Below are 26,341 nucleotides of genomic sequence, written 5' to 3'. Positions count from 1 at the left end.
GTAGGCCTAATTAAAGGAATCAAAATCCGTATCTCTATCCTCATTACAAAAGACTAAAGCATTTTATAATGATGTGGCGCCCTCTGCCGTTTATCAAGTAATGTTGTCATTGACATGGTGAAAGTCCACAGATTCTATTCAAACGAATCATTAAAAGATTACTTAATTTAAAAGCTTCTATTTTACAGTTATGATCTCTTTAGAAAACCAGCCATAGGGATAATGTGTTATGAATCATCTCTATGCCTGGTACTATTTAGTTTGTCCATAGACTGGCCTAATGCAGATGTAGTATTTTAGTGTCATCACAGCATATTATTTGCAACATCATGCTGCTGACAACAGATTGAAATAATGAGTGCACATATATCGTGATCATAGCAGTTTTAATTCACACATTTCAAATAAAACAAATAGAATTTCTCTTACACATTGTCTACACACACGCCCACATCCAAGCACTTAAGTAACAAAAGTAAACATGTCAAGACATAAAAATACCTTGAACAAAGAAGAGGACCATAACATTTTAATAGGTTATAATAAACTTTTTTTGTTGACTTGATACATTCAGTGAATAAGTATAAAAGTATATGAGACGACCCTCTGTGTGCAAGGATATCTGTCAGTATGCCTGTTGATAAAAGCAGCATTATCCAGTACAACGGCAAGTCTACCCAAACCACAATTTTACATCATCATTATTCATTTTATAATGATATCGAATCAAGGTTATACTAAACAGTTCTCTTTAAAAGCTTAACTGCCCAAACATGATTTCATTATATTGGTTCAGTTAGATATACTGATATATAGATATTTTCTGTTGTGGACATAAAAAGAGGCTTTCTTGGAAGCTGCTTTGGTAAGAAAGCATCTGCAAAGAACATAAATGGGAAAATGCAAATGTAGACATGGTATGACATGAGGGTAAAGGCATCATAACTACTTTCTTTAAAAGCCATGACAAGATAACCAACTATAGCTTTACACCATTTATTTCCCACAACTGCTATCACTTCAGCTAACGGCCTTACACAGGAGCACATTGAACACTCAGAATCAAAGTTTAACACTCTGAAGTAACTTTACGGTAACGTGAGAAGGTAATTACTTGCGTGAGGACTCAAAAACAGGGAGTAAATGCCTTAATATTTTCAGGAGTGTCATTTTCTGCATTCACAGGTTTTTACTAAGTGACAACACAAAGTGTAATTTTTGTTGAATTGTAATACACTAATTATTAAGGTGTTACACAGCTTTTATGGCAGGCACTTACACTTAGAGCAAGACCCCATAGTTTAACGGCTACTAAAAGCACATAAACATCATCTGCCAAAACAAATAGCTTTTTAATCATCACACGGGACAAAATAGTGATACAACCATGACACCTTTCCCCTTGTGTTTGCCACTGACAAGCTTGCCCATTACCTCTAAACAAGAACCACATTTTCACCAGATACCACACATTTTCACTCATCAATAAAACTAGTTGTGCAGACTGCTACTCTATAAATATATTAAATATGTGTTTAAGGATACAAGTGATATTAATGGCTAAAATCCATCTATGTTTTGCTTTTTGAAAAAAGCAACTATTTTACGGCAAGGAAATTTATTGCTTGATGTTCTTTCTTTGTGAGGGAAAAATATGCAGAGGACTGAAGAGACAAACACAATAACCCTGACATTTGGAAAAGAAAAAAAGAAAAAATACCTGCAACATGTTCCCTGAACACTGCGACTGTAGCAAATAATTGGTTCTGCCTGCAGTTCAGGCCTGGTCCATAGGGGGCGCCGGTGTACTATGGTGCGGCTGTAAGTCTGCTGGGATCCCACAGTGATTGAACAGTGGGGGGAGAAGGTGCTTGGTTTGGGACGATGGCAATGAGGGTGAGGATGTGGGTGTGGAGCGAGTGACGGGGACAGTTTGGCTGCTCTGGTGCAAAGCGGAAAGGGCCGAACTGGGCTGACAGGCCGCTGGGGGCACGGGGGTCATTGGTGTCGAGAGGGCTGTGGACATCAGCAGGCCGTCCGAGGCAATAAGGCTGTGAAACTGTGAGGAGTCGCTCAGGGAAAGGGCGAGAACACCCCAGGAGCCATGAGAGATGTCATCATCCTTGCCAAGGGGCAGATCACTCAGATCTGCTTTGGAGTTATCCATCTTAGCTAGGAGATGAGGTTGTCTATGTGGGTATATGCTGTCTGTGAGATGCCCCACAGAGGATGGAGGAGTTAGAGGGGGCTGTGGTGATGGAGGTGATGGGGGGAAAGCGTCTTCAGAGGTGGGGAGCAGACTGGGGTCCAGCTCCAGGCTGGAAAGAGTCTCAGCAGATAGCCGCGCACTCAGTAGATCCACGACTCCCCCCGGCATGCTACGACAATCCACCCCTTCTACGGGACCAAGCTCAGCCATTCCGCTTAGACATGCAAGGGATTCTGGGTAAGAGCTCATGGCCTGCAGAACGCGAACCAATTCCTCTGCTTCCTCGGAGGTGGGCAACAGCTCACTATTCTTACCTATATGACAAATAAACATGAATTACATAATATCAAATCACTGTAAACAAAGTGAGAAATGAAGACAGAGAAAAAGAAAAGACATTGAAAGTATAAAGGGTATAAGGGTAAAAATATAAAATTTTTAAATCCCAATCTTTTCCTCAATGCCTGATTTACACTACTTCCTGCAGTCCCACACAGTAGAAGAGATCGTATTTATCCCAAGTTTGCAGGAAAAACTAAATAAAAGCAACAACAACAACAAAAAAACAGGTCTTCTATTGAGTTGTTCAATCACAAACTCTTGCTGTCATCTTAATGAGCCATTCAAAAAGATTTTAATCAGTTTGAAGGACCACTGAGTTAAAGCTACACTGTGTAACTTTTTAGTTTATTCTAAGCTAAAAGCACTTAGTTCTTTCAAAAATATATGTGCTCAGAATTGTATATTTACTTCTTTCAAGTTATAAAGTATTCTCGTAAGTTTATAATATGCCATTGAAAATACATACGGGTGAGGGGTTCGAATGCTGGTCGTCATGTTGCCCCTCCATCTTGAAAGTACATTAGCCAAAGAGGGACATACCCGTAAATTCAAGCCTTTCACGTTTTTGTTTGCTAGAGGGGTTCTATACTAGCCTAGAAATCTAGACGCACCGTAACGGCAGCAAATTTAATTTGCCCGCAAGTGTCGTCTAGGAACTCTCAATACCTATCTGAGCTGTATTCCTCAGAATCTGGACGGCCTAATCACATCGTGTATAGAGTCGGTGGGCGGGGCCATAATGACGACGGCCGAGTTGCGTTTGCGTGCTTCTAGAAAACACAGAAATTGGCAAACGGCGGCGGTCTTTCGAATCAGCTCTGACTGCGACTCCGGAAGACTTGGAGTTAAGCTTTTCTCTGAGAAAAGAACAAAGAGCTGCACTGAAGTTCTTAAAAAGGGAAGATGTGTTCGGAGTTTAGCCGACCGGATACGGCGAATGTTTATTCAGTCAGCGAGCTCTGCTTCACCTTCATTGCTCTGGTTGGTTGTAGCACTATCCTATCGCGTGCAGAGGGAGTTTGAAAGACAACCGTTTATCCCGCCCCTCGGATTGAGCCCTGTCTATGGTGAGTTTCCAGACAAAACATCTTGATGTGGGTCTGGCTTGTCAGGCTAGTTCTATACCGCTTTACTGACTTCAAGGGCTCAAAATTACTAAAGAGAGGGTGAGAGCTGTCTGCAAGGATACCTCTCGCCGCCTTCTTTGCCCTTTCAACATTAAGTTGTGTTAAGGGCTTCAGTGGTCTACCAACTATTTTAGTTGCCATAGACACAATTCTGTTAAGTTTGTTCTTAGATCTACAGTTTAAGTGATCATACCAGGCAGGAAGATGAAAGGTTAAAACACTCTCTACAATGGATTTTGTACACCAGTTCTAAAATACGCTGACTAATTCCAAGGCCACTTAGTTTTCGAAGAAGAAATGGTTGCTGCGAGCATGAAAATGTACTCTGAATTTTCAACAAAGCTCACCTGTGAGTCCAAAACTGAGGCCAGGTATTTAAAGTTCTCCACAACTCCCTCGTGTCTTATTTTGTGCACATTAGTAGTTATAAACTATGACTTTTGCCTCAATAAACTAATTATGGCTTATTAATAGTTAGTAAGGAAGCTGTTACATTTAGTAATTGGGTAGGATTAGAGATGTAGAATGAAGTCAAGCCTAACCCCTTCTGTTTTGACCGGGACTCGAACCCGGGTCCACCAGCATGAGAATCGGACGCTCTAACAAGGAGGCTAAAGGCTGCAACCTCTAGTCAGTTGAGGTCAGAGGAGTGAGGTTTACTCGCACAGCAACTACTACTAGCTGGCCTCCGTTACACATGCAGAATAAGGTATCAATATGTGCTAATAAACAACAAAGCAACCAGTTTAGAATTGGACCCTAAACTAAAGTGTAACCAATAATTTGTATTTCCTTGAATAAATGAACAAAAAAATGGAACATTGTGTCCACTTTTTGTTTTTTTTAAAAGCAAAATAGACATTATTACAAATATGCAGAAATTAATCAGAATCTAATCAAATCTAAAAATCTCTATTGAATCAGATTTCCCTAATATTATAGCAATATTACCTTCAAAAAGATCAAAGTCCTGCAAGTCGTCCGGGAGTCGAGGGAGAACATCTGAGAAATCCTCCTGATTCAACTCTAGGTCATGTGGAATGTCACTGATGTCATTGGTGATGTCGTCTGGAAATTCATCTGCACTTAAATCGGGAGTTAAAGGGCTCCTGTAAAACACAAAGTCAATGAGTGCGCAGTCGCAGACACACACAGAAACACATGCAAACACACTCGGCTTTCACCTTATGCCAGAAGGCTGAGTGGGCAGGCACAAAATGGAAGGCATTCCCAGGTTGCCCTGGGGTAGCGCCGGAGGAATTGGTTTCTGAGGGCGCTTTGGTGCTCCTCGCTTGCCTTTCTTCTTATGCTTCTTACTGAGTGCTGGAGGCTTGGCTTTCTTCAGTGGCCTGTGCCTCTGAATCTGCTGGTGGTGGTGGTACGTTCTCCGGCTGATATCGCCTCGAAGGAAATTGTCCTGTAAAGTACCATTAGCGCACATTTGGTTAAATTAGTTACTAGCAAAAGTTTATTACGCAACAAAGCGGTCTTCTGTTTCTCACCATTTTCTTGGCATGCTCATCACAAAGTGGCGTCTGGTGCGTGATGTCAAAGACAGGGATGGAACACTGAGCTCCATCTGCAAAGCGAGCAGTGCAGCTGGAGAAAAGCTGCTGTGAATGGTTCTGAAGGATATCTACAGAGTGCCATTAAGGACACAACACAGGGAACGCAGAAAACCGTAAAACGTTAGTCAATCACCAAAGCAGATGGTTTGTTAAAGTCACAGGAAAAATCGTTCTGAATGCAGACGAACAGCCAAAAGCGGTCTGCTATTGCTTCTTAGCTACATCTGAGTTGTTCTGACTAATTCGAAGAAAAGGAGCTTTGAGAGGATACGTTGAAAGCAGTGCCTGGTGAACGGCAAGGCTGAATTTCTGCAGTCTTCACCTTTCACGATAGCCAAACACAAACCTGAGTCATCTCCAGCCAATGGTACTGCAGTGCTGTGGAATCAAAACATAAGAAAACAACTAATGCAACATGAAGACATGTTGAGCACATCAGAGGTGTAAATTGCACGTTTCATTAGAAAACTTGATAGATCTGGTATCAATTCTCTTAGTCAGCGATATGATATTCGCTGATATCTTAAATCTTGAAGAGATACCATTAGGAATTGATTCAGGGGCCTGCGATTGATTTAGCAATTTCTTGGATATTACTTTTTTGGAAGTGGTCTTTTTTACCACTTACTAGTTAGTTCGATTTTAGGGTCTACTAGAACAAGTGTTTGTGCTTGAACGTTAAAGAAACACTCACCTTTTTTTGAGAAAAAAAAGGCTCATTTTTGTTAAACAGGTGAGATTTACCGTTTTCAAATCCATTCAGTGGATTTCCAGATCTGGCAGTAGCATTTTTAGCATAGCTTAGCATAATTCATTGAATCTGATTAGACCGTTAGCATCTCGCTCAAAAATGACTGAATACTTTCGACCAAAGACCTTTTTCCTATTTAAAACTTGACTCTTCTGTAGTTACATCGTGTACTAAGACCGACAGAAAATTAAAAGTTGCGATTTTCTAGGCCAATATGGCTAGGAACTAGACTCTCATTCCTGCGTAATGATCAAGGAAATTTGCAGGTACAATGATATTATGCAGGGGAGTTAGAAAATGAGCCTAAAGTGGAGTGTTCCTTTAAAAAAAAACACCTCGCTTCTCACACATTTTACACAGTTGCAGCACCACCCTTTCCAGTCTGCCAGTAACGCTCTGTTCAGACCAATCAGCGCACATTGTGCTTTCAGAAGGAGGGGCTTCTTTTCCTTCTGAAAAGCACAATGTGCGTTGACTGATCAGCTGGATCAGTGTATTGTGATTGGTCAACAGATTTGAGCATGTTTCTGAAATGTCACACCCTTACCATAACCACATTAGGCCTGAGGTGGAAATAAACACAACAAAGAGGACTCGGGCCTCATCCCCCTTTATTTCTATGGCTTGGGCGGGAAAAATTGACTTCTACGTCCGGAATGAAACTCAAGCCTACAATCAAAATGTTATAGGCCGTTCAGAAACACTGCTTACTGATGTAGAGAATAGCTCTCATAGACTGGACTTTGTAAAATTTGCAGATCTTTTTTAAGCTCAAACAGAAACATTACACACTAAAGAAAGCTAAAAATGTAAAGCATAATACATCCTCTTTAATTCACAAATGCAGACAAAATATAACAGGTCTTTCAGCCTGCTCTCTAAAATTAAGAAATACACAATAAAATGTGGCATTCTAGTTGTTGAAAAGTCACTGCGTTGCATCATCATATCGCATCAATACATAATGTATCTTTAAAACCCTAATGCATGTGTATTTTTACCTGGAGGGTGTGGAGGTCTCATTATGTTGTTCCTGAATAATCTGTGCGGTGTGGTGAGGTTCCTCTCTTGCCGCCTGCAGCAGGGCCTTACGAAGGGCATGGTGGGATCTCCTCTCTCTCCTGAAGCCCCTCTGCTCCCTGCAAAGGTGCGTGTGTTTTTGTCTCAGGTATGAGCAGAAGCCAGCCAAACGCTCAGCACGGGAACTGCTGGCACTGTGAGACGGGAAAGAGAATTTTCTAGATCAGCAGTTTTCAAACTGTGGGTTGCGATACACTGGTGGGTCATATAGTGGAAAAAAGCATTCATATTCATGCCATGCCAGTCAAATTCAATAAATATGTTCATTGGTGGTCATAACTTTTATTTAGATTAAGTGTCACAGATCACTGCAGTGTTCTCAGCACCCAGTCCAATTTTAAATTATTACTATTATCAGTCTGTTATTTACATGGATGAACATACTAACTAAATGACCTGAAGTCTGCTATTAATTTGGCTAATAAATGTACAAATTTTACACAAAAATATTGTTGGTCTCAAGATTCCTTTTATCTCTATTTGTGGGTCTGAGCATGAAAAGGTTTGCAAACACCTGCGCTATGTCAGCGGTTCTCAACCAGGGGGCCTAAATATGACAAAGTAAGTATTGAAATAAGCTAAAACAACAAAAACACAAGCTATTTCTGATTTTATTTTACTCTTAATTTTGCTTTAAAGAGCCAGGGTTCCCACAGTCTTGAAAAATTTATTTTGCCAAATCTTTGGTCATTTCAAAACCTGAAAAAGTCACGTAAATAAAAAAAGGGCATTTTATAATGAATAAACATGATGTATTTTGTATTTACAGTATGATAAGTTCTAAAATATTTTATCAATTAGAAATTAAAAGTAGCAGGTAGCAAGTAAAAGTGAGTAAAAAAACATTCCTTTTAATAGTTTATTAATTAATCCTTATCGAGTACATAATGAACAAAAAGGCATGTAAATTCTTTGGTTAAAAAGAGTGGAAACGTTCAGAACATTCAAATTCTGGAATCTTGCTATTTAATTTACATTACCTAGGAATGTCAGGCCTTCAAATATCGTTGTAATCAATAATGGCCTTGGAGTAAAAAAGATTGAGAATCGCTCCGCTGGTTTTTGCCTTCCAAACATTACTTTAAAGGATCACTTGTTGTGTTTCCATCACCTTGTTTTTATGCACATTTTGATGCATCACATCAGAAACGAGTGATGGAAACAGCAAATTTCGGAAAAGAAGAAATCCCTTAATTCGCAAACAATGTTTTTACGCTCACTTGAGGTGGTTTTTGACTTGTGCAAAAAAAGAATTCTTGCAAATAATGGGAGATGGAAACAAATTTTCCGAATAAATTCCCACATGAATTTTTGGTTGTTTCTGCTGATGGTGTTTTATTTACTGTTGGTTACTAGGTTACCAATGCACCTAATTGACGTTTGTTTTTCTTTTTTCCCACTGAACTTTGAAAAGATTCGCTTCACATTTGGATGGAAACCCAGCTAAAGCAATTGAAAGTCTAAATTATATTTGTACTTTACTCTTTCATATGAGAAGAGATTATAAATATTGATTTGAGATAAAAGTATTCAATTATGTGAGATAGAAGCCATGTAGTGATAGGAAAAGTTGCAGTTTAGCAGTCGTTATATAAAAAAAGAGCTGCAGAATACTAGCCTGACAACAAGCCAGACCCACATCAAGATGTTTGGTCTGGAAACTCACCATTGACAGGGCTCAATCCGAGGGGCGGGATAAACGGTTGTCTTTCAAACTCCCTCTGCACGCGATAGGATATCGCTACAACCAACCGGAGCAACGAAGGTGAAACAGAGCTTGTTGATAGATTAAACATTCACCGTATCCGGTCGGCAAAACTCGGAACTCCGAATGACTTCAGTGCCGTTCTTTGTTCTTTTCTCAAAGAAAAGCTTAACTCCAAGTCTTCCAGAGTCGTGGTCAAAGCTGATTCGAAAGACTGCCATTCACCAATTTCTGTGTTTACTAGAAGCACGCAAACGCAACTCGGCCGTCATCATTATGGCCCCGCCCACCGACTCTATACATGATGTGATTGGCCCAGCTAGAGTTAGGTGATTACAGCTCAGAGGGGTATTGAGAGTTGCTAGACAACACTCGCGGGAAGATTAGATTTGCTGCCGCTAGGGTGCGTCTAGATTTCTAGGCTAGCAGAATACCACAATTGACCAATTAGAATCAAGTATTCCAGAGCTCTGCATTATAATGTGGGTTAATCTTTGCGTTTGGCATTAAAATAGGTGGCGGATGGATGATTGTCAGACTGATGGACTACTGTACCTTTCCTCAGAGTGCTTCTCTTGTAGTCTCTGGCACTGATATGACACTAGTTTCCCCACGTCTCCATCTTCCTCTTCACTGTCTTCTGACCAATCAAGCCCTAGAACAAAATCTTTGTCATTAAAACAAACTAAAGCTAGACTCGTTTTTAAATCTCAAAATCACAGGTCACAATTACCTACCTAAATGTGGGTTCAGGTCTTGGTGCCATCCTTTGTGTTGGTCCATCAATCTGTGGAACTTCTGCAAACATGGAGCATGTTGCTGCATTTTTTTTAATCGTCTATGTATGTCATCACGGCTTGGTGCCATACCGGAAGCTGCAGGGGCAACCTCTTTATCAAACGCATGATTAAGGTCCAGTTTAACTTTGATATCAGTTGGAACCGTGTCTATTGAGCCCTTATGGCTGTCCGGAATTGTTGATGAGGTTTTGAATAATAAACCTGAACGAACTGCAGGAGTTTGTAGGGTTGCTGCTTGAGGGGAGGAGGGAACTATGGGTGTTTGCGTGGGTCTTCCACTCTGTGGAGGAGGGAGACAAGGACGTGGAAGGGTTAAGGAAAGCGAAGAGGTTCTGAGATGGTTTGGGAAGGCTGGATCCACACTGTGATTTTCCGGTTTCTGCTTATGGTTCAGAGCTTGGCTTTCTTGGGTTTTTTTCAGGAATGTGCCACTTGATTTTACCATTTTCTCTCCCCTGCAAATAGCAAAGGGATCTGAGGGAAGCAGACAAGCCAGGGAGGGTGGTGGGGATGGAGGTAATAGCTCAAGACCGTTGTGAGTTTTCAGAGCCAGGGATGGAACGGTAATTTTGAGGGCCAAAGACTCAATGGTATCTTGTTTCTTCTTTCGCTCCTTCTTGGGAAGGACACCCATAACCTGAAGGTGACTATTACAATACCTAAAAGACAAACAGATTCTTTTCAGTACTCTTTTAACATGCACATCTTTTCTTTAAACATTTGTTAATCCACAAACTTACTTGCGGTCGTGAGCCTTGGGTATTGGGTTTGTGCAGCGCTGGCTATTGTACTTGGCTACATATTCACACTGCCTGAAGGGAGCGGTCCGGTCCTCAAGCACATGGCGGATGCAGAAAGCATAACCATTGAGCCTGCGCTGCTTGCAAAGCTTTGGACTGTATGAACATAGAGGCTTGTGGTCCACCTCCGAGTAGTGGATGTGTTTGCCTTCGTACATCCCAGGGCTGGAACTCTACGGAACATCAGCTGATGAAAGAAAAAAACGGTATGTGAAATGAGACAAAAAGTGTGATGAAAGCAGTGAGTCAACTACCAAATTTCAATTTTTGGAGTGCACAAAGAAGCACTGGTCAATGAAACACACTTTAAATCAAAACTGAAAATGTGCTTTACATTTACAGTTGTAATTGAATAAATTATTTAGGTTACTTATATAAAAATACAATTTAGTTGTACAATTTTTTTATCAGGTATTAAATGCACTATACAATTTAAACCTGAAATACAACACTTTTGCCACATTATGAAATCGAGCACAGATTTTGGGCAGTTGGATGTTGTTGTTTTTAGATTTCACAAAGTATGATATACTGTTTTTATTCGTCATGCGTGTCCTTGCAACTAGGTGTGTTTCTTTTTTTGCGTTCAACATTACTTTATAGTCTGGTAGTGTGTGATGCTCTTTTTTTAATACGTAACCATTTACAAAGTCAGCAAGTATATTCCAGACTTTATAATCATCATTATATTAATCTCAGTTGCCGCAAGCTCCAGTTTTCCCTACAGCTCCACCAAACTGTAAAGTCTGCAGTGACATAATGATAGTTGACATTTGAAGAGCACAGACATCAAACCTCTCAGCTCTTCCATTATTATTGTGCTCCTTCTTATTGAGTTCCTAGCACTCGCCAATGTATAAAAACTATGAAGGTTATGCATCAGCTATCAAGCGACAAAACCATGAATATAAAAACGACACTTATCAGCATATTGAGAGATCTCCCATTTAAAATAGCTTTCAATATTCATGTTGCAGTCACCTCCAAAACCTAACAAATCTGAACTCTGCATTTCAAAGCACTCATGAAACTATGCAGTGTGTAGGCTGCTCAGCATAAACAGAACAAACCATTAAATATTAAAGTGACAGGAAGATGGAAATGTAGCCCCTGTTTTAAGCAATCAATGACACTTGAGAAAAACAGCTAGTGTAAGAAGAGCTTTTAGCAAGTAAAAAACTAAATCATAAAACGATGAATCGTAAAAGTGTTTGGGCAGAGTACAATACGTTTGACATGCAAAGCAACTTTGAAAACGCAAGGGGACGGTGGACAACCCGCCTACTACTCTATCATGTACTTGGGCAGCACTATCAGTTAGTTTTGAGGCAAGGATTGAGCAAGTTGGGTGTTGCGCCTGCAGAAACATTTTAATTATTTTCCCGAAAGATACAGTCAAAATCAGAGCGGCAGAATCTATTTCTTTGTTGCGTCGTACAAATATTTCGAACGTATTTTGAAACTTTGTTACGGTCGTCGGAATATAGTTAGGTTCGAGAGAAACTCGGGACCGATAATAAGCAAAATACCTGTCAAACGAGAATATGCGTTGTCGACGACCGGAGACATTTGAAAGTTTCGGGGGTTTATTTATTAGTTACATTTTGATTAGTTTTGTGAGTTTACGTTTAAGTAATATTACTAGAAAAATTGGTATCGAATACACATTTTGCCTACAAACATTGCTTAATTTCTGCGCAATTCGTAGTTACCGTTGGCCTTTGAAACTTCCCGAATCCCCCCGAGTCGAGTAACGAGGCACCCGCCTTGCAGTGCGTGATAAGCGGCCTTCCACCTTTACTCGAGTCCGTTGCTTCCCGGCAGCAGCTCAACCTCCGATCACTGCGGCCTGTGCTAAACAAGCTACGCTGATCTTTTCATACGGTCGACGGCTATTACTCTCAGCGGGGATATTCCGCCTCTACCTTTCCACGCAACGCTAGCAGATTTAGTTTTTTAACGCGTCGATATAATTTTGTACGAATCCTACAGGCACATCTTTGTCCAATATTGAAATAAAACTAGCCGTACACAAAGAGAAGGGGGTGTTGGTTTAGTCATCGGATGCGAGGCTTCTTACAGCACAACTACAGGCACTGGGGGGACATGACAACAGCCAACAGTGCAACAACAACCTCTGCAACCATTTTGGAATTCAACTTTGTATGTTCATTGTCGGCTTTTAGAAAGATGACAGATCTCGCAAACACACTATACAGATTAAGCATTTGCGTGTCCAGCTGTCAGAAGTGTTCAGACTAGCGTGAAGTTATATTTGTGCCGCTTTCATTGATTTCAAGTTTGAGGGATCTCCCCCAAAGTCTTTTCCGACAGCCTCCTCTCACGCGTCTCATCCATGCCTGGAATGACATCACCAACTTCAAATTCAGTGCAATTTCACGTGCGGCGATATCATTCTTGTCAGTCATATTTTCCCCACGTTGCCATCAATAAATATTATCAAGGCGACAAGACTTGTGATATAAACTCTGAAGCAGGTGTTACTGGGTGTAATGTGATTTCTAAGTGTCTTAATGTTGCCCCCTATTCAGCCAGTGATGTCAGCATGATCCTGACATAGTAGCAAGAAGGGGGAGAAGAAAAACTCACACTAAAACTTAAACTTTTTACATTTTAAACAGTAAGACAATCCAAGATAATCCATTACTTTATTTGTCGAATAATCTTAAATTAATTTATATTAATAGTTCTCTCAAATGTAAATGTTCAGAGCAAAACTGCACTCTGCCACTGCACTTAATCCTACTTCATTGTTAAGGAAATCAGGTTGCTTATTTTAGAAAGCAATTTCTCTTTACACTTTCACCCTACCTTCTAGAACCAAAACAGAATATTTGGTTTTCTACTACACCCTTATTTTAAACAATTTATACCAGTAATGTGAATAGCGACAATAGTATATTGATATAATACATTTTTATTTATAATAAGAGCTTTCCAAAACAAAGCAGACCTCAGCCAGCTCAATCATGGGAATGAAAACTTTACAACACCCTTCAAAGCCTATTTAAATATGAGGGGGGAAAAAATCATTTCACACATTTTGCTGCTCTGATGAAATCTGACCATGTAAGACACAAGAGACAAACAGCAAAGTATGCTAAAATGTAGGTATGTGTCTGTACATATACTTGATGACTACTTTTATGTGCGTTACGATGGAAAGATTGGTGTGCCTGAAGGAGTTTTAACAAATTGAGGGCTCATCAACTGCTGCTGCTCCCTCGGTCACAGCCTTCACACACTTGGCCATTGTCTGAGAGGCTCTGCTTATAGGGTCTGTAGAGGAAGACAACCAAAGGCAATGGTAAACGACAGGTTTGAATACATATATTACGTTACAGTGTTCTTCTATTCAAACATAAAAACTTAAAACAACATAATATATTTGGTACTCTACCTGTCATGTAGAAATCCTTCACTGTGAGCTGAGGAGGGACAATAGGAGCTGCAAGCAGTGACTGATTCACAGCCTAAGGGAACGGGAACATTAGTGAACTGCTCAAGTAGTGGCGATTTAAAACAAACATTTCTATTACAAACAAAAGAACAAACCTTTGAAAGCTCATGGGCTTGTTTGAAATAATTGGCTTCCTCTACATCATCATATCTCACCAGGTTAGGAGAGACCTCTTCCAGCCTTCTCCTTACCTCATCCAGCGTGTCATACGGCAGTGTGACGCCTGCCAGCTGAGCAAACAAAAACATAAGAATCTGTACTGTACATTCTACTTTCTTTCGAAAGAATAGCTCAGCAAAGGTATATAAACAATACGAGAAACAAGGTGTACATTGTTGAAGTACAGGTTAAGGAGTGTACCTCAGAAACGGCACGCAAAATCTTCCAGTCCTCGCGTGCCATACCGGGAGCAGTGACTGCCACCCTAGTCTGCTGGGCACGGCCCTCTGTGTTGACGTATGTGCCATACTTTTCAGTGTATGCAGCGCCAGGCACGATGACATCAGCCATGAGGGCACCTACATCTCCATGGTGACCTGAATAAGCATGTACTACCATTAAACTTAAAAGAATATACTGTATTTTGATGCAAGCCTCTTACCTGCTGTACAGAACAAGTGTATAGAACAGTGGTTTAACATGATACATATACAAATAAATATACATTTATAATTAGAATATGCCTGTGTGTGTTTTCCCAATCTGCATTTAACTTTGTTAAGCATTAAACAATTTATTACATATGAATCTTTTTTTAAACTAAATATTACTTTAAAACATTAGCTCGTTACTTCAGCGATTAGCATATGGCTTTGTATCAGTAGAAACTCTGGACTATATTCGAATGATCGTGCTGGTGCTAGAATGACAAGAGATTTATGCATTTTATTATTGGAAAAAATCCTCCGATGACACAAATATCGTCAATTTGCGTCATCAGAGGATTTTTTGTCATGATGAATGTTATCTGACTACTGCTGCGTTTGTGCTGTGACACTCGCTCAGTGGCTAAATCACATATTGAACAAACACAATCAGTTTTTTATTATAGTGTCTGTTCTCCAACTGAACTGATTTTATGAAACTGAACACAGTGGGAAAGTGATCCAATGATTCAGTAGCGATGGCTTTGAGAGTGGCCTCGTAAGGTTGAGAAGCATTCTGGGAATTATTGTCTTTCATCCCCATCAGACAAAAATAAATTTTCTGTCTTTTCTCAGTCTAGAAAGCACTAAATTCAAAAATAATTTCACATTTTTACTACATTAATGACCCAGTTTAAATACAGATTCATCTTCCCAGCGCTGAAGTACCCCTTTAAATGAATTATTGAGTTGAAATCTGTTTATACATTAATTCCAACTCTCCCGCCATATCTAAATTTAAAATGAATCGTGAGGATTTACCACCCTTAGTCACATGGCCATAAACAAATTAAATTGCTTCCTTGAAGCGACCACCACATAACAGACTTGTGGAAGGGCACTTTGTGAAGAGATTCAGTTGTACACTTTAGTTTGGAACGCCCCTACAAATGGTATCTTCTTCCCGAAGTGCCCTTCAAAGGTGCAAAACTGCAGTTTGGAATTTGCCTCAAAATGTGCAGTGCTGGGGGTAATTAAGGACAAGAGCTGGGAATCACTGGTACAGAATACAAAATATGCAAGTGAGTTTACTGACCCTGGTAGACGATAAAGCTGTCTTTGGGGAGATCTGCTCTGGTGATGCAACCAGCATCGGCTCCGAGGAGAAACAGAATTTTGGGAGGGTTCTTCCGGATGGCATCAACACCAGGCTTGTAACCCAGGTCCAGGGCTGCCACTTGACTGGCCACCCTGAGGTCATGTATATGACAAGGTCAGTACTTGTGCCAAGCAAAGGGTCAACAATTCTTTTATTCACATGGAACAATTATAGAACAGAAAGGATACTCAAAGAAAGATCCACATATGCACACACACTTATGGCAGTATCTGACCTGTGCAGCACATTGAGAACCTTCCATCCCTCCTCAACACCACTGCTGGCTCGAGAATTTTGAGCAATTGTGGACACAGCCTTGAAGATGGCTGACCCATCCACCCTCTGGAGAGCGGAGCTACCCACCACTACAACAGGCTTTTTGGCCTGGGCTAGGTCCTGAAATACAAAACCATACTCCAATTCATTCTCATTCAAGAGGCAACTTCTGATGATGTTAACACCAACATTTCTATGTAATTTTACCTTGCAGAAAGGGTGTGTTCCAGCAGCTATCTCTTGCAGAACTTGTGTGGTTTCACCCAGATGGTTGTAAGTGTAGCTCAAGTCCACCTTATGACCAACCAGGGCCACCTGGAGCTCATTATGCAACCAACTGAAGAATGGGGATAAAAAGAAAGAGTGGGGTGGAGTGAAATGACACCAGCTCAACTGGTTACAACCGTTGTAAACAGTGTGCAATGGTTTTACCTCTTGCGGACACGTGAATTGAAGAGAGGTGCCTCGTAACGTGGGTTTGTTCCAATCAGAAGCAGGAGGTCACACTCCTCAATGCCAGTTATACGACTGTTCAAGAGGTAATTGGAGCGCAGGTCAGTTCTAAGGAGCAAAAAGAGCAAAATTAGTGCAAAATGACGTAATCTCCACTGAAACAGGAAGACGGCAGGATATATCGAACAGCTTTTTAAAATAGCCAGTAGTGTTTAGTTTATATCACAGTTTAGCCAGAGCCAGAGTTTCCTCCTAATATCTAACAGTTTCTCCTCCTAATCTTCAGCATATCACTTTAAAATATAGCATTCTGTGCAGAATACAAATGTGTCCGATATGTTTTCTGGAATGCGCCAACTCATGCATATGATCCGCTTGGTGCTATAGTTTCTCTGAACCCGAGCAGACTGTGTGCAATGTGCAGGGGTTCGTGTGACACTAATGTGAAACCAGACTTTATTCACCCCAATGGACAGCAAATTTACACTTTGAATCGCTCACTATGCCTTATATAGTGACTATGTGCCATTCACCATGTAGAAAATAGTAAATGTATGAACAAGTGAGCGATTTTAGCCGCAGCTTCAGCGTCTATTTATAATGCAGGGGGCGGAACGCCTTAGATTCGAGAGAGCATTTGATTGGACATTAAAATCTGATGAGAAGCTGAAGTGCAGAGTGATGTCATCAAAATCATTAATCCATATTGGAGGAATTGAGAGACTGAATGCTCATATCTTCTAAATGTGAATTTTGTCATTGTTTTGGAGAACACTAACTCATAGATAACATTAAGTTTAATAACATATAATTCAATTTTGATTTCATGGGGACTTTAAAGGGACATTTCACCCAAACAAGTAGGTAATCAATTACTCACCCCCAATTCCACACCAATAAACCTTTTGTTTATCTTCTAAACATTAATAAAGATATTAATGAAACCGGATAGATTTCTGTACCTCCACTGAAAGTCCATTACACCAAAAGTTAATCTTTATTAGATTAACTTGTATTATTAACTTAATTTATTAAATATAAATAATCCTTATTATTTGAAAGCTCAAACATTCTTTGTTTACACAATGTGTTCATGTATGCATGTTGATGAATGTGAATCTGTGAATAAAAGCCTAAATATCTATTCAGATCTATTCATTAAGCAATTCTTGCAAAAAACTGGATTGCAAAGCTTCATTTATATGCTTTATAATTTATATTAATTATATATATAGTGATTACTTTCATAAACTTTTTGAAGGTTGAAGGTTTTAGAGGAAAGGATTTTCAAAAGGAGGGATGGAAATCTTTCAGATTTTATTTTAAAAAAAATTGAACGAGAGTAATTAAATGACAATTTACATTTCTGGGTGAACCATCCTTTTAAGCCAGTCAGCACCTTGAATATCAGGACCAATAATAACTCATGATCAGAAGTTAAATATGTTTAAAAAGAAACAATGTTTATATCAGTGCTTGCATTACAAAGTATGGTTACGCTTTATTTTAATGTACCCCTAATACAATGCAATATACAATAAGTGCTGAGTAATAGTTCATGTACTTATTATTATATTTAACATAATTAGGGCTAGGTTTGGGGTTACTTGCTGGAAACTATGCATCATTTACTGTTATTACTATAGTAATAGTAATGTAATAATAGTAATAAAAAAGTAATGTATTTCAGAAATGTACAAATACAAATCAGTGTTAACTAATAATGTATCCTTTAAGTCAGAAACAATGAGCTCATTTAAGTAATTATTACGAGTTTTGGACACAAGTGTGTCTATTTCCACAAAAAGGTTAAGTTGTTATTTGCACAAGTCAAATCCTTAAAGTTAACATTGTGCTGAAAATCTCTAACCCTTGGTATGATTAATAGTGACAGGGATGTAACATCACTACTGCTATTAGATAAAATCCAATAATAATTACTTAAAATCAGTGAACAAGAAGAAATATTATTAGTAAAATCAGGGCAGACATCATTCTTATTGGATGAGGACTCACCCGGCGCCAGTCATTGGGAAGATTTCCTCAGTGCAGAGGGTCTCACTGTCCAGTCTATTCAGTAGGTCCTTCAGAGCCACTAGTGCCTCAGCATCTACCATCCCACCAGCAATAGCCCCTACCTCAGAACCTTGAACTCCTTGGAGCTAAAAAACACAAATCCCAACCAATGAAATATATTGTCTGCAAATGACAAAGCATATCATACTAAACAGATACATGCATGAATCTTTTTTTTATAATTTGCAATCACTCACTGCTCCAGCCACACGTGTAAGAACATCCTCCCAGGTGGTGGCAACCAGCTGTCCACTGGCATCCTTCACCATGGGCTGGGTCAGGCGCTGCCTCTTCAGTCCATCATATGCAAACCTTAGAGAGGGTGGGCCAGAGACAGGACAGTAGACTAACCATGAGTGTGTGTGAATGAAGAGAGAGAGGGGGGTGTTTTTATATTTTAAGAGCTTATGCACTCACCTGGTCTTGTCGGATATCCATTCCTCATTAACATCCTCATTCAAACGGGGCAGAATTCTCATGACCTCACCACCCCTGGTGCTCACCACAATGTTTGAGCCAACAGCATCCAGCACATCAATGGACTCAGTCTTTCTGTCGACAAATGACAGCAGCATTTTCAAAAATTAAAGTTCACACATATTCAAGTAACCCACTATTAAAACCCCTTAACTAGCGGGACACTATCAGGATTCACTCAAAGGCTTACACCCTCAGTATTCCAAATCAGACATTGTGTTACCATGGAAATGGTACTGAAATGCCTATTAACAGGCTCCTCCCCCAGTCGGCAGTTTCATATTTTATAATACAAAATGTACTGCACTTATAATCAAAACTTGACTGAACACATTGTTGGAAAGGTACTCTGAAAATTCAGGTTCTGTTTTTGATGGGTTTGTGATAAGTGATATTGTGACAGAAACTTATTCATCATTTGTGAAAGAATTTCAACAGAATGTGGGTAACACTGGGTGGCTTATTTTTGGTACAGCACCTAAACAAAATGTCCAATGGGAAATTCTATTTATTTTACATCAACTTCAAATTTGGAACACAACTTGGTTACACAAATGGCTTTTATTGTGTATAGCATTTTTGTGTAAAATATATATTACTTATTAAATAAATCTTTAGTAAAAACATTTGCTTTATAGTAAATTTAGACCTAAACCTTTTACACTTAAAATTTTTGAAATGGATGGAAAATGGAAATACTGTGGCTACCATCAACTGTCTGGTTACCAAAATTCTTCAAAATACCATCTTTTTAGTTCAACATAAGAAAGAAACTCATAAGGGTTTGGAACAACTTGAGGTTAAGAAAATTAAATTTTTGGGTGAACTATCCCATTAAAGGTCCCGTTCTTCGCGATTCCATCTTTCAAACTTTAGTTAGTGTGTAATGTTGCTGTTAGAGCATAAATAATACCTGTAAAATTATAAAGCTCAAAGTTCAATGCCTAGCGAGATATTTTATTTAACAGAAGTTCCCTTTCAAAGCCTACAGCGACCGCCGGTTTGGACTACAGCAGGAAGTGCAGGGATGTAATGACGTCACTAGAACCGTTTGTTGACTAACCCTCCGCCCACAAGAACACGCAAAATAGGGGGCGTGGTTTTGTTGCTCTCCCACGTGGAGAAGAGCACGCATTCAGCGCTTGCATCTCCCCGTTATGGTAAGAGGCGGGACCTTTCCGGGCAAACTGCGCTAAGCTGCTGTCCAATCACAACACGGGAAGCGCTGGCCCAATCAGAACTCGTTACTTATTTCTGAAGGAGGGACTTCATTGAACAAGGAAATCATCAGGCCGTTTTTAGGACAGAGAAAACAGCGCTGTACAGATAAGTAAATTGTGTGACAAATACTGTGTTTTTTTACACGCGAAACATGAACTCATGTTATATTGCACACTGTAAACATAATCAAATTAATCAACGGGACCTTTAAGTGGTTAAAAGGCAGAATAAAACCTCAAAGATGGATTAAAAGTGCACACGAGAGCAACACATTGTACCTGGTCTCCCAGGGTCGTGCAGTGAAGGCGTAAGGTTTGGATGTCAGCGCTCCAACGGGACACAAGTCAATCACGTTACCAGACATTTCAGACATGAACATCTTCTCTACGTAGGTACCAATCTGCATGGTGTTACCGCGTCCAGTAGTTCCCAGGTCCTCCACACCAGCAACCTCACTGGCAAAACTGTAGTTACAAAAAGAAAGGAATAAATATGTATTTGTAGAAACAGAAGTTTTATTAGTACCATTTATTTAAAATCAAAACACTCAGTATTCAGTAATGCTTTGTACCATACGCAACCTAGCAAGTGTTATAGCCATCATTGAGTAGCATTACAGATATATACATATATATTTTTTAAATATATAAAATCTAAAAGCATTTATAAATTATCTAATAATAAATATTATTAATTACACATGATTATTATATATATATAATAATTATATATGAAATGTTTCAAGGAACATAAACTACTAATTGTATTGAGCCATTAGAAAACAATCCTAATTGTTGAACACTGCATAACATGCATTTGTGCATCTATGTAGCTTATATAATAATACATCTCCAACCCACCGAACACAACGTGTGCAATGTATACAGCGGGTCATGATTGTTTTGATGAGTGGTCCGATGTTCTTATCTTCCACCGCTCTTTTCTCTTCTGTAAAACGGCTTCTGTCAGCACCAAACATCATCGACTGGTCCTATATATCCAGCACAACATCAAGAGGATTATAAAAACTGCATCAGGGATGATTTTATTTCCATTCCGGAGTTACTCAATATACTCAAGTTGACAATCCAATTCTCTTAAATTGCAGTATATAATGCTTTTCTCACCTGCAGATCACATTCTCCTCCCTGATCACAGATCGGACAGTCAAGAGGATGGTTGGAAAGCAGGAACTCCATGACTCCCTCTCTATCAGAGACACAATAAGAATACAGATATGCATTTCACTACAGATAACAAAATTAATGCTTTAAAATGTAACTTGTAATATATTTCGTTAGATTACACACTCTACATTACATTTTGTAACTTAATCTAAATACTTTAGAAAACTAATAAGGAAAGTAACACAAAGGGACCACCAAACATAGGGCTTGGTTTTCCTCTGCATATTATTATAAACAACATCAGTTTTCCACAATATATCTTGAAGCCAAAAAAATATTGATGCGCCAGAAGGCAACATGATGCATTAAGATCTGGGGTGTGTAAACTAGACTATTTGAACTGAATGAAATTTACTATTTTTTTCTTCTTGGAAACATGCTATTAATAGCTTCTGAAGGGCAGTACTAAATGAAAAAATCTGGGCTGTACTTCTTGAAACCTTCTTAACACTACACCATTCTTAAGTTATACCTTAAGGTGTACCTTAACGTTAATATGCGTTTCCCGAAACGATCTTAGTTAAAGCTGCTGTCCGTAAATTCTGGACAATTTTTTTTTAAACAAAAATTATATAATGAGAATGTACAACATGAATCCATTTTCCAAACTGTATTTTTGTCATTTTGTCATTATGTCATTCCAAACCCTGAATCATTATGGTACACTTATAAGTATTTATATTGGGACTATTTCAGGCCAGACTGGTAGGTACCGCTGCGGAGGAGCACAGTCCCTGCGTGAGCCACCATAGACATAAACAGAGAGAAGTAGCTCCGGCTGCAATGTTCTTCCGCAAGATGCATGCAGTTCTGTTTATTAACCACTAGAGTGCAAAAAGTTATGGACTGCAGCTTTAAGAATACCTTCTGTAAGTCATACTTTCGTAAGGTTGGTCTGGACCACTCTTAGCTATACCTTATCACTATTAACAGTTCATTCCACTAGTGGCCACCACTGTGCAAAATCCTTCTTTACATTTCAGTCGACTCTATACGAATATAATTCTGAAGTTGTAATATACACCCAGTGTTCAATTAGGCTAGCTGAATTGTTTATTTAATGCAAGGATTAAAATTGTCATTACAATAATGGTTGTTAGCTTTTTAATTATATTATCCAAAGGTACATTAGCTGGCAAACCATTAGACAGGAAAGGCTTAGGAGCCCATTTAAAGGGAATGATTGTGGAGGGGAGTTTGGTCAAACTATGGTAGCGAGACAGTGAATACTTGAGCTAAATCAAAGACGGCGCCGTCTGCGGATCCATTTAGCTGGTGTATGTGCACTATTTCATACGTGAAAACTTAAGTCCCCTGGCTAGAAGCTTCTATTCAAAATAAATTTAGCCTGCCACGACAGCAAATTCAGCAGCTTTTAGATCTGGTTGGACCAACTTTGTCGAGACAAAATGGACGGAGCTATCCCTGAAATCCAGTTGCTGGGGGCTCTCTTCTTTCTTTCTTTTTTCTCCGCCATAGTAGCAGCTGATTATGTTTTGCGTTTTTATTGAGTAGGCCATCCAAAAACAGACATTAGTTATTTACACAATAATGTGATGCAGCTGCTGGGCAATCATCCCTGGCTGTGGAGTAAATCAAGACACTATGGAAAATTTATTGAACACTACTGTAATAATATAAATGACTCTTTCAAACTGCCAATTAGTGTAGCGGACTGACGCATGATGCAGTTGAGAATGAGATTGCTGGTTCGTGCACTCAAAATATAAAATTTAGTTTTCAATTTTGTAGATAAATTCAAGTTCAATTCTTTCTGAAGTGCTCCTTTTATAAAGAAAATATTTTTTTGCGTAATGCAGTGAAACAGCCCCTGCATAGAGTAAATAATTGAATCTCGAGCCATCAATATAAGCCAATTCAGCACCGCCGTCACGAACAGCACCAGCTAACGTTGCACTTAAGAAGGTATACCTTAAGCGACCTCCTAAGGAATGGTTGTGGTAACACGCCTAGAAATGGGATACCTTTAGTTAAGTTATACCTTTAGAGTCTTCGCAATGTTATCGGGAAATGCAGCCATGATCTTTCAACAAAATAAGCTTATCTTAATATTAACTATACTAATACTTGCAAATGCAAATTGTGTTAAATTTGTAATTCTGAGAATATATAAATATATTTATATATAAAATATAAAAAAATAAAAAAACATATTCCCCCTAATAATTGGACATTAAAACTCGTAATTGTGAGTTAAAATCTCACAATTCTCAGAAAATTAGATTAAAAAGTCGCATAAAAAAATAAAACATGAAAAGAGTAGTGGATCATCCAGGTAATGACAGACAGTGAATATTCAAGGTTATGTACATTTTTAATTTATATAAAATTCAGTAATTTTGTCTTTTGGAATATATGTAAACATATATTATGTGAAATAGCTTATTCATAACAGTACTAAATAAAATGAACATGCAATTTATATGACCCCAGTCCACTCTTATTTAAATCATTACAATTTTGAATATTCTGTAAGGGGTATGAAACTTGTGAGCATGACTGCATCTTAGCATTTGCAGTGTCAGAGTCATACAATAACCAATTGCTGTTTACATTAATGTTTAAATGAAATAAATTACATACAAATTTAAAGTAATCACTAGGGGTGACCCCGAATAGTCGAAGATTTGATGCATCGATATGCGGAGCCTGATTCGACCACTGATCTCACCGTCGAATCTTCGCAGGTGTTATGAAACGAGGATCATACCATTTTGGCAATATGGGGGTGCTCAATATTTTAAAGACGTGTCGCGGCGCTGAGCATCGGTGTGCGACCCCTTTAAGATTAGAACACGTAGACTAGACTTTAAGACTAGTAGACTTTAAGATTAGACCCCTTTAAAATTAGAACTTAAAATGAGTGTACACACACCGGCGGCAGCATTCAGCGGCCACTCAGGAAGTTGTTTAAAATCCTGCTGCACCACAGAGCGCTTTCGTGCAGCTCATCTGTCAGTCAATTCAAAATTGAGCTTGCGTGTACATAATGTGCGCGTCAGGTGGCGGTGTGAGTGATATCCTGAGGCGTGCGGGGCTGAGCTTCGCGTACGTCTTCACCCCCTTTAGGCACAATCGGCTTAAGAACGTAAACGCACTCAAAGTGTTCTTTTCCTCTCTAGGCAGGTATTTTTTTTAGGTTTATTTATCAAAATGTTCTTTTATATATTTGTGTGATGTTCTGTATTTCGATCGCGGCTTTAACATGTTATGAGAAAACGTTTTATTAATGTTTATCCACCACATTACCTTTTAGGCTATTTAAACCTAAATAAGAAAGCCATTGTCAGTTCGTCTGTCAGTTGGCAGGCAGTTTTGGTTTTGGCAGTTAAATGCATAACTAAGTTACATGTATTTCGTTACCTCCCAAACCTGGACATTAATAAATATCATGTGCACATCATGATGACATCTCTGAGCGAGAAGTATTTGTAAAACAAGAAACTACTTCTCAAACCTGGCTTTTCGTGTTTTCTCTGAGTTGGTCAAAATGTTCCATCCTTTCATGACAGGCATTGCACACGCTGCAACAGGCTGTTAATGAAGAACAGATGGGGGAAAAACACTCATCATGTATTTTGATTATAATCAATAATGCATATTAAGAATTATGTCATAATCTCAATGCATTCAATGGTGCACGTTACCTTTGGCGCTCTCTCGATTTCCACCAGACACATGCGGCAGTTACCGGCCACTGACAGACGATCGTGATAGCAGAAACGAGGAATCTGCACACCAACTCTCTCACAAGCCTAAACACAGTTACCATGTCAACATACAACATGGAATGTACAATTTTTTAGAATTATTAAAGGGAAATTACCTGCAAAACAGTAGTCCCTGGCTCCACCATGACAGGCTTTCCATCTACAAACACTTCAACCATATTGCTCGAGGCCCGAACTGTGGTCCGCACTGTTGCAAAAAACAAGCCAGTGTAAGGAAATAAATGACAAGCCAGTAAAGATTTCTTAAAAATTGGCATCACACTTGACTTCGAAAGATTTAAAAAAGAATCCATGGAGTAAATTACCATTGTTAGTTGTGGCAATGGAGCCCTTGGAATGGGCCACCCCAGCCAGAGCCCGACTTACTGCTGGCAAACGCAACATGTTGCTGTAGAAGAAAATGCCAAGTGATTAGAAGCACACGTAATATGTTGATCCCCACTATTTCAATGCAGAGTATCTAGGTTAACAATGGATCATTATGCCACAGAGTACTTTGAAACACAAGGGCATTACAAATAAATAGCCACAATGTAATCTTTATAATCAGATATTAGGTGTAAAAATTACAGGATTAATAATAAATTCCATAAACATTCAAAAATATCTGCAGAGTACAGACAGCAAGTGCAATAAGTTATATGGAACATATTACTAAATTAACCTTATATTTTATAACAGCAACATAGCATGTTTGTATACTTACAAAAACAAAGATTTATAAAATAAAAAAGAACCATTTTAATAGTATTTATGTACTGCACTGTAAAGGCACAGTAGATCAAACATTTAACATTCAAAACCAGTGCTGTTGACATCTCCATTCTATACACTCTGGTTAGCAGGCTAACGTAACACACAGCAGCGCAGTAGCTTCAAGGACAGGGAGAACGTTACTGTAAATTACTCATGTTTCGCATGCGTTTATATAGCCAGCAGTTATTCACAAAGCAAATGTCCAGATACATTTCTCTTTACCTTCCAAACGAAACAAAATGTACTCTTTAAATCTTACCTTGACGCTATTTGGCCTTCTAGACCAGAACAGCGTTACTGCCGTAGGTTCAGTTGTGACTTGTGAGGGACTCGGGTGATTTCGGAGGAGATGACGGAAATAGTCGATTCACATCGATCATTGAATAATTACAAAAACATTTAATTGGATCAGATTATTCAATAATATAGCACATTCATGCATGCATGTTTATAAAAATACATTAATATATTAAATACATTTTAATAATAAAGGCAACGTTTTGTGTTGAACTTTAGCAATAATGTGGCGTCATTTCC

The 26,341-nt window shown here is 39.0% G+C and overlaps 2 protein-coding genes across 3 annotated transcripts; both read right to left on the bottom strand.

Moving 5' to 3' along the window:
* Positions 1–369: 369 nt before the first annotated feature.
* Positions 370–13,169, bottom strand: ino80db (INO80 complex subunit Db). Of its 2 annotated transcripts, none has more exons than XM_067459268.1 (10): positions 12,095–13,169; positions 10,323–10,569; positions 9,520–10,241; positions 9,338–9,437; positions 6,999–7,211; positions 5,518–5,624; positions 5,181–5,314; positions 4,863–5,095; positions 4,630–4,787; positions 370–2,523 (listed from the first exon to the last, which is right to left on the bottom strand). In XM_067459268.1, the coding sequence occupies exons 2-10, from the start codon at positions 10,538–10,540 to the stop codon at positions 1,778–1,780; spliced, it is 2,631 nt and encodes an 876-aa protein (XP_067315369.1). In that variant the 5' UTR covers positions 10,541–10,569; positions 12,095–13,169; the 3' UTR covers positions 370–1,777. The 2 variants fall into 2 exon arrangements, with proteins under 2 accessions (XP_067315369.1, XP_067315370.1); XM_067459269.1 differs by having other exon boundaries at positions 12,414–13,169.
* Positions 13,170–13,302: 133 nt separating this feature from the next.
* ndufs1 (NADH:ubiquinone oxidoreductase core subunit S1) lies at positions 13,303–26,207 on the bottom strand. Its single transcript, XM_067459270.1, has 19 exons — positions 26,064–26,207; positions 25,354–25,436; positions 25,144–25,235; positions 24,965–25,072; positions 24,775–24,851; positions 21,237–21,318; positions 20,970–21,100; positions 20,388–20,573; positions 18,829–18,963; positions 18,609–18,723; positions 18,352–18,497; positions 16,315–16,443; positions 16,090–16,219; positions 15,842–16,002; positions 15,544–15,698; positions 14,224–14,399; positions 13,959–14,093; positions 13,804–13,876; positions 13,303–13,682 (listed from the first exon to the last, which is right to left on the bottom strand). The coding sequence occupies exons 2-19, from the start codon at positions 25,430–25,432 to the stop codon at positions 13,591–13,593; spliced, it is 2,202 nt and encodes a 733-aa protein (XP_067315371.1). The 5' UTR covers positions 25,433–25,436; positions 26,064–26,207; the 3' UTR covers positions 13,303–13,590.
* Positions 26,208–26,341: the final 134 nt, after the last annotated feature.

This window comes from Pseudorasbora parva, chromosome 12 (assembly GCF_024679245.1).
Source record: "Pseudorasbora parva isolate DD20220531a chromosome 12, ASM2467924v1, whole genome shotgun sequence".
In the NCBI taxonomy this organism is placed as follows: domain Eukaryota; kingdom Metazoa; phylum Chordata; class Actinopteri; order Cypriniformes; family Gobionidae; genus Pseudorasbora; species Pseudorasbora parva.
Note: the sequence above shows the minus strand (reverse complement) of the source record. Positions and strands in the feature narration are given on the sequence as shown.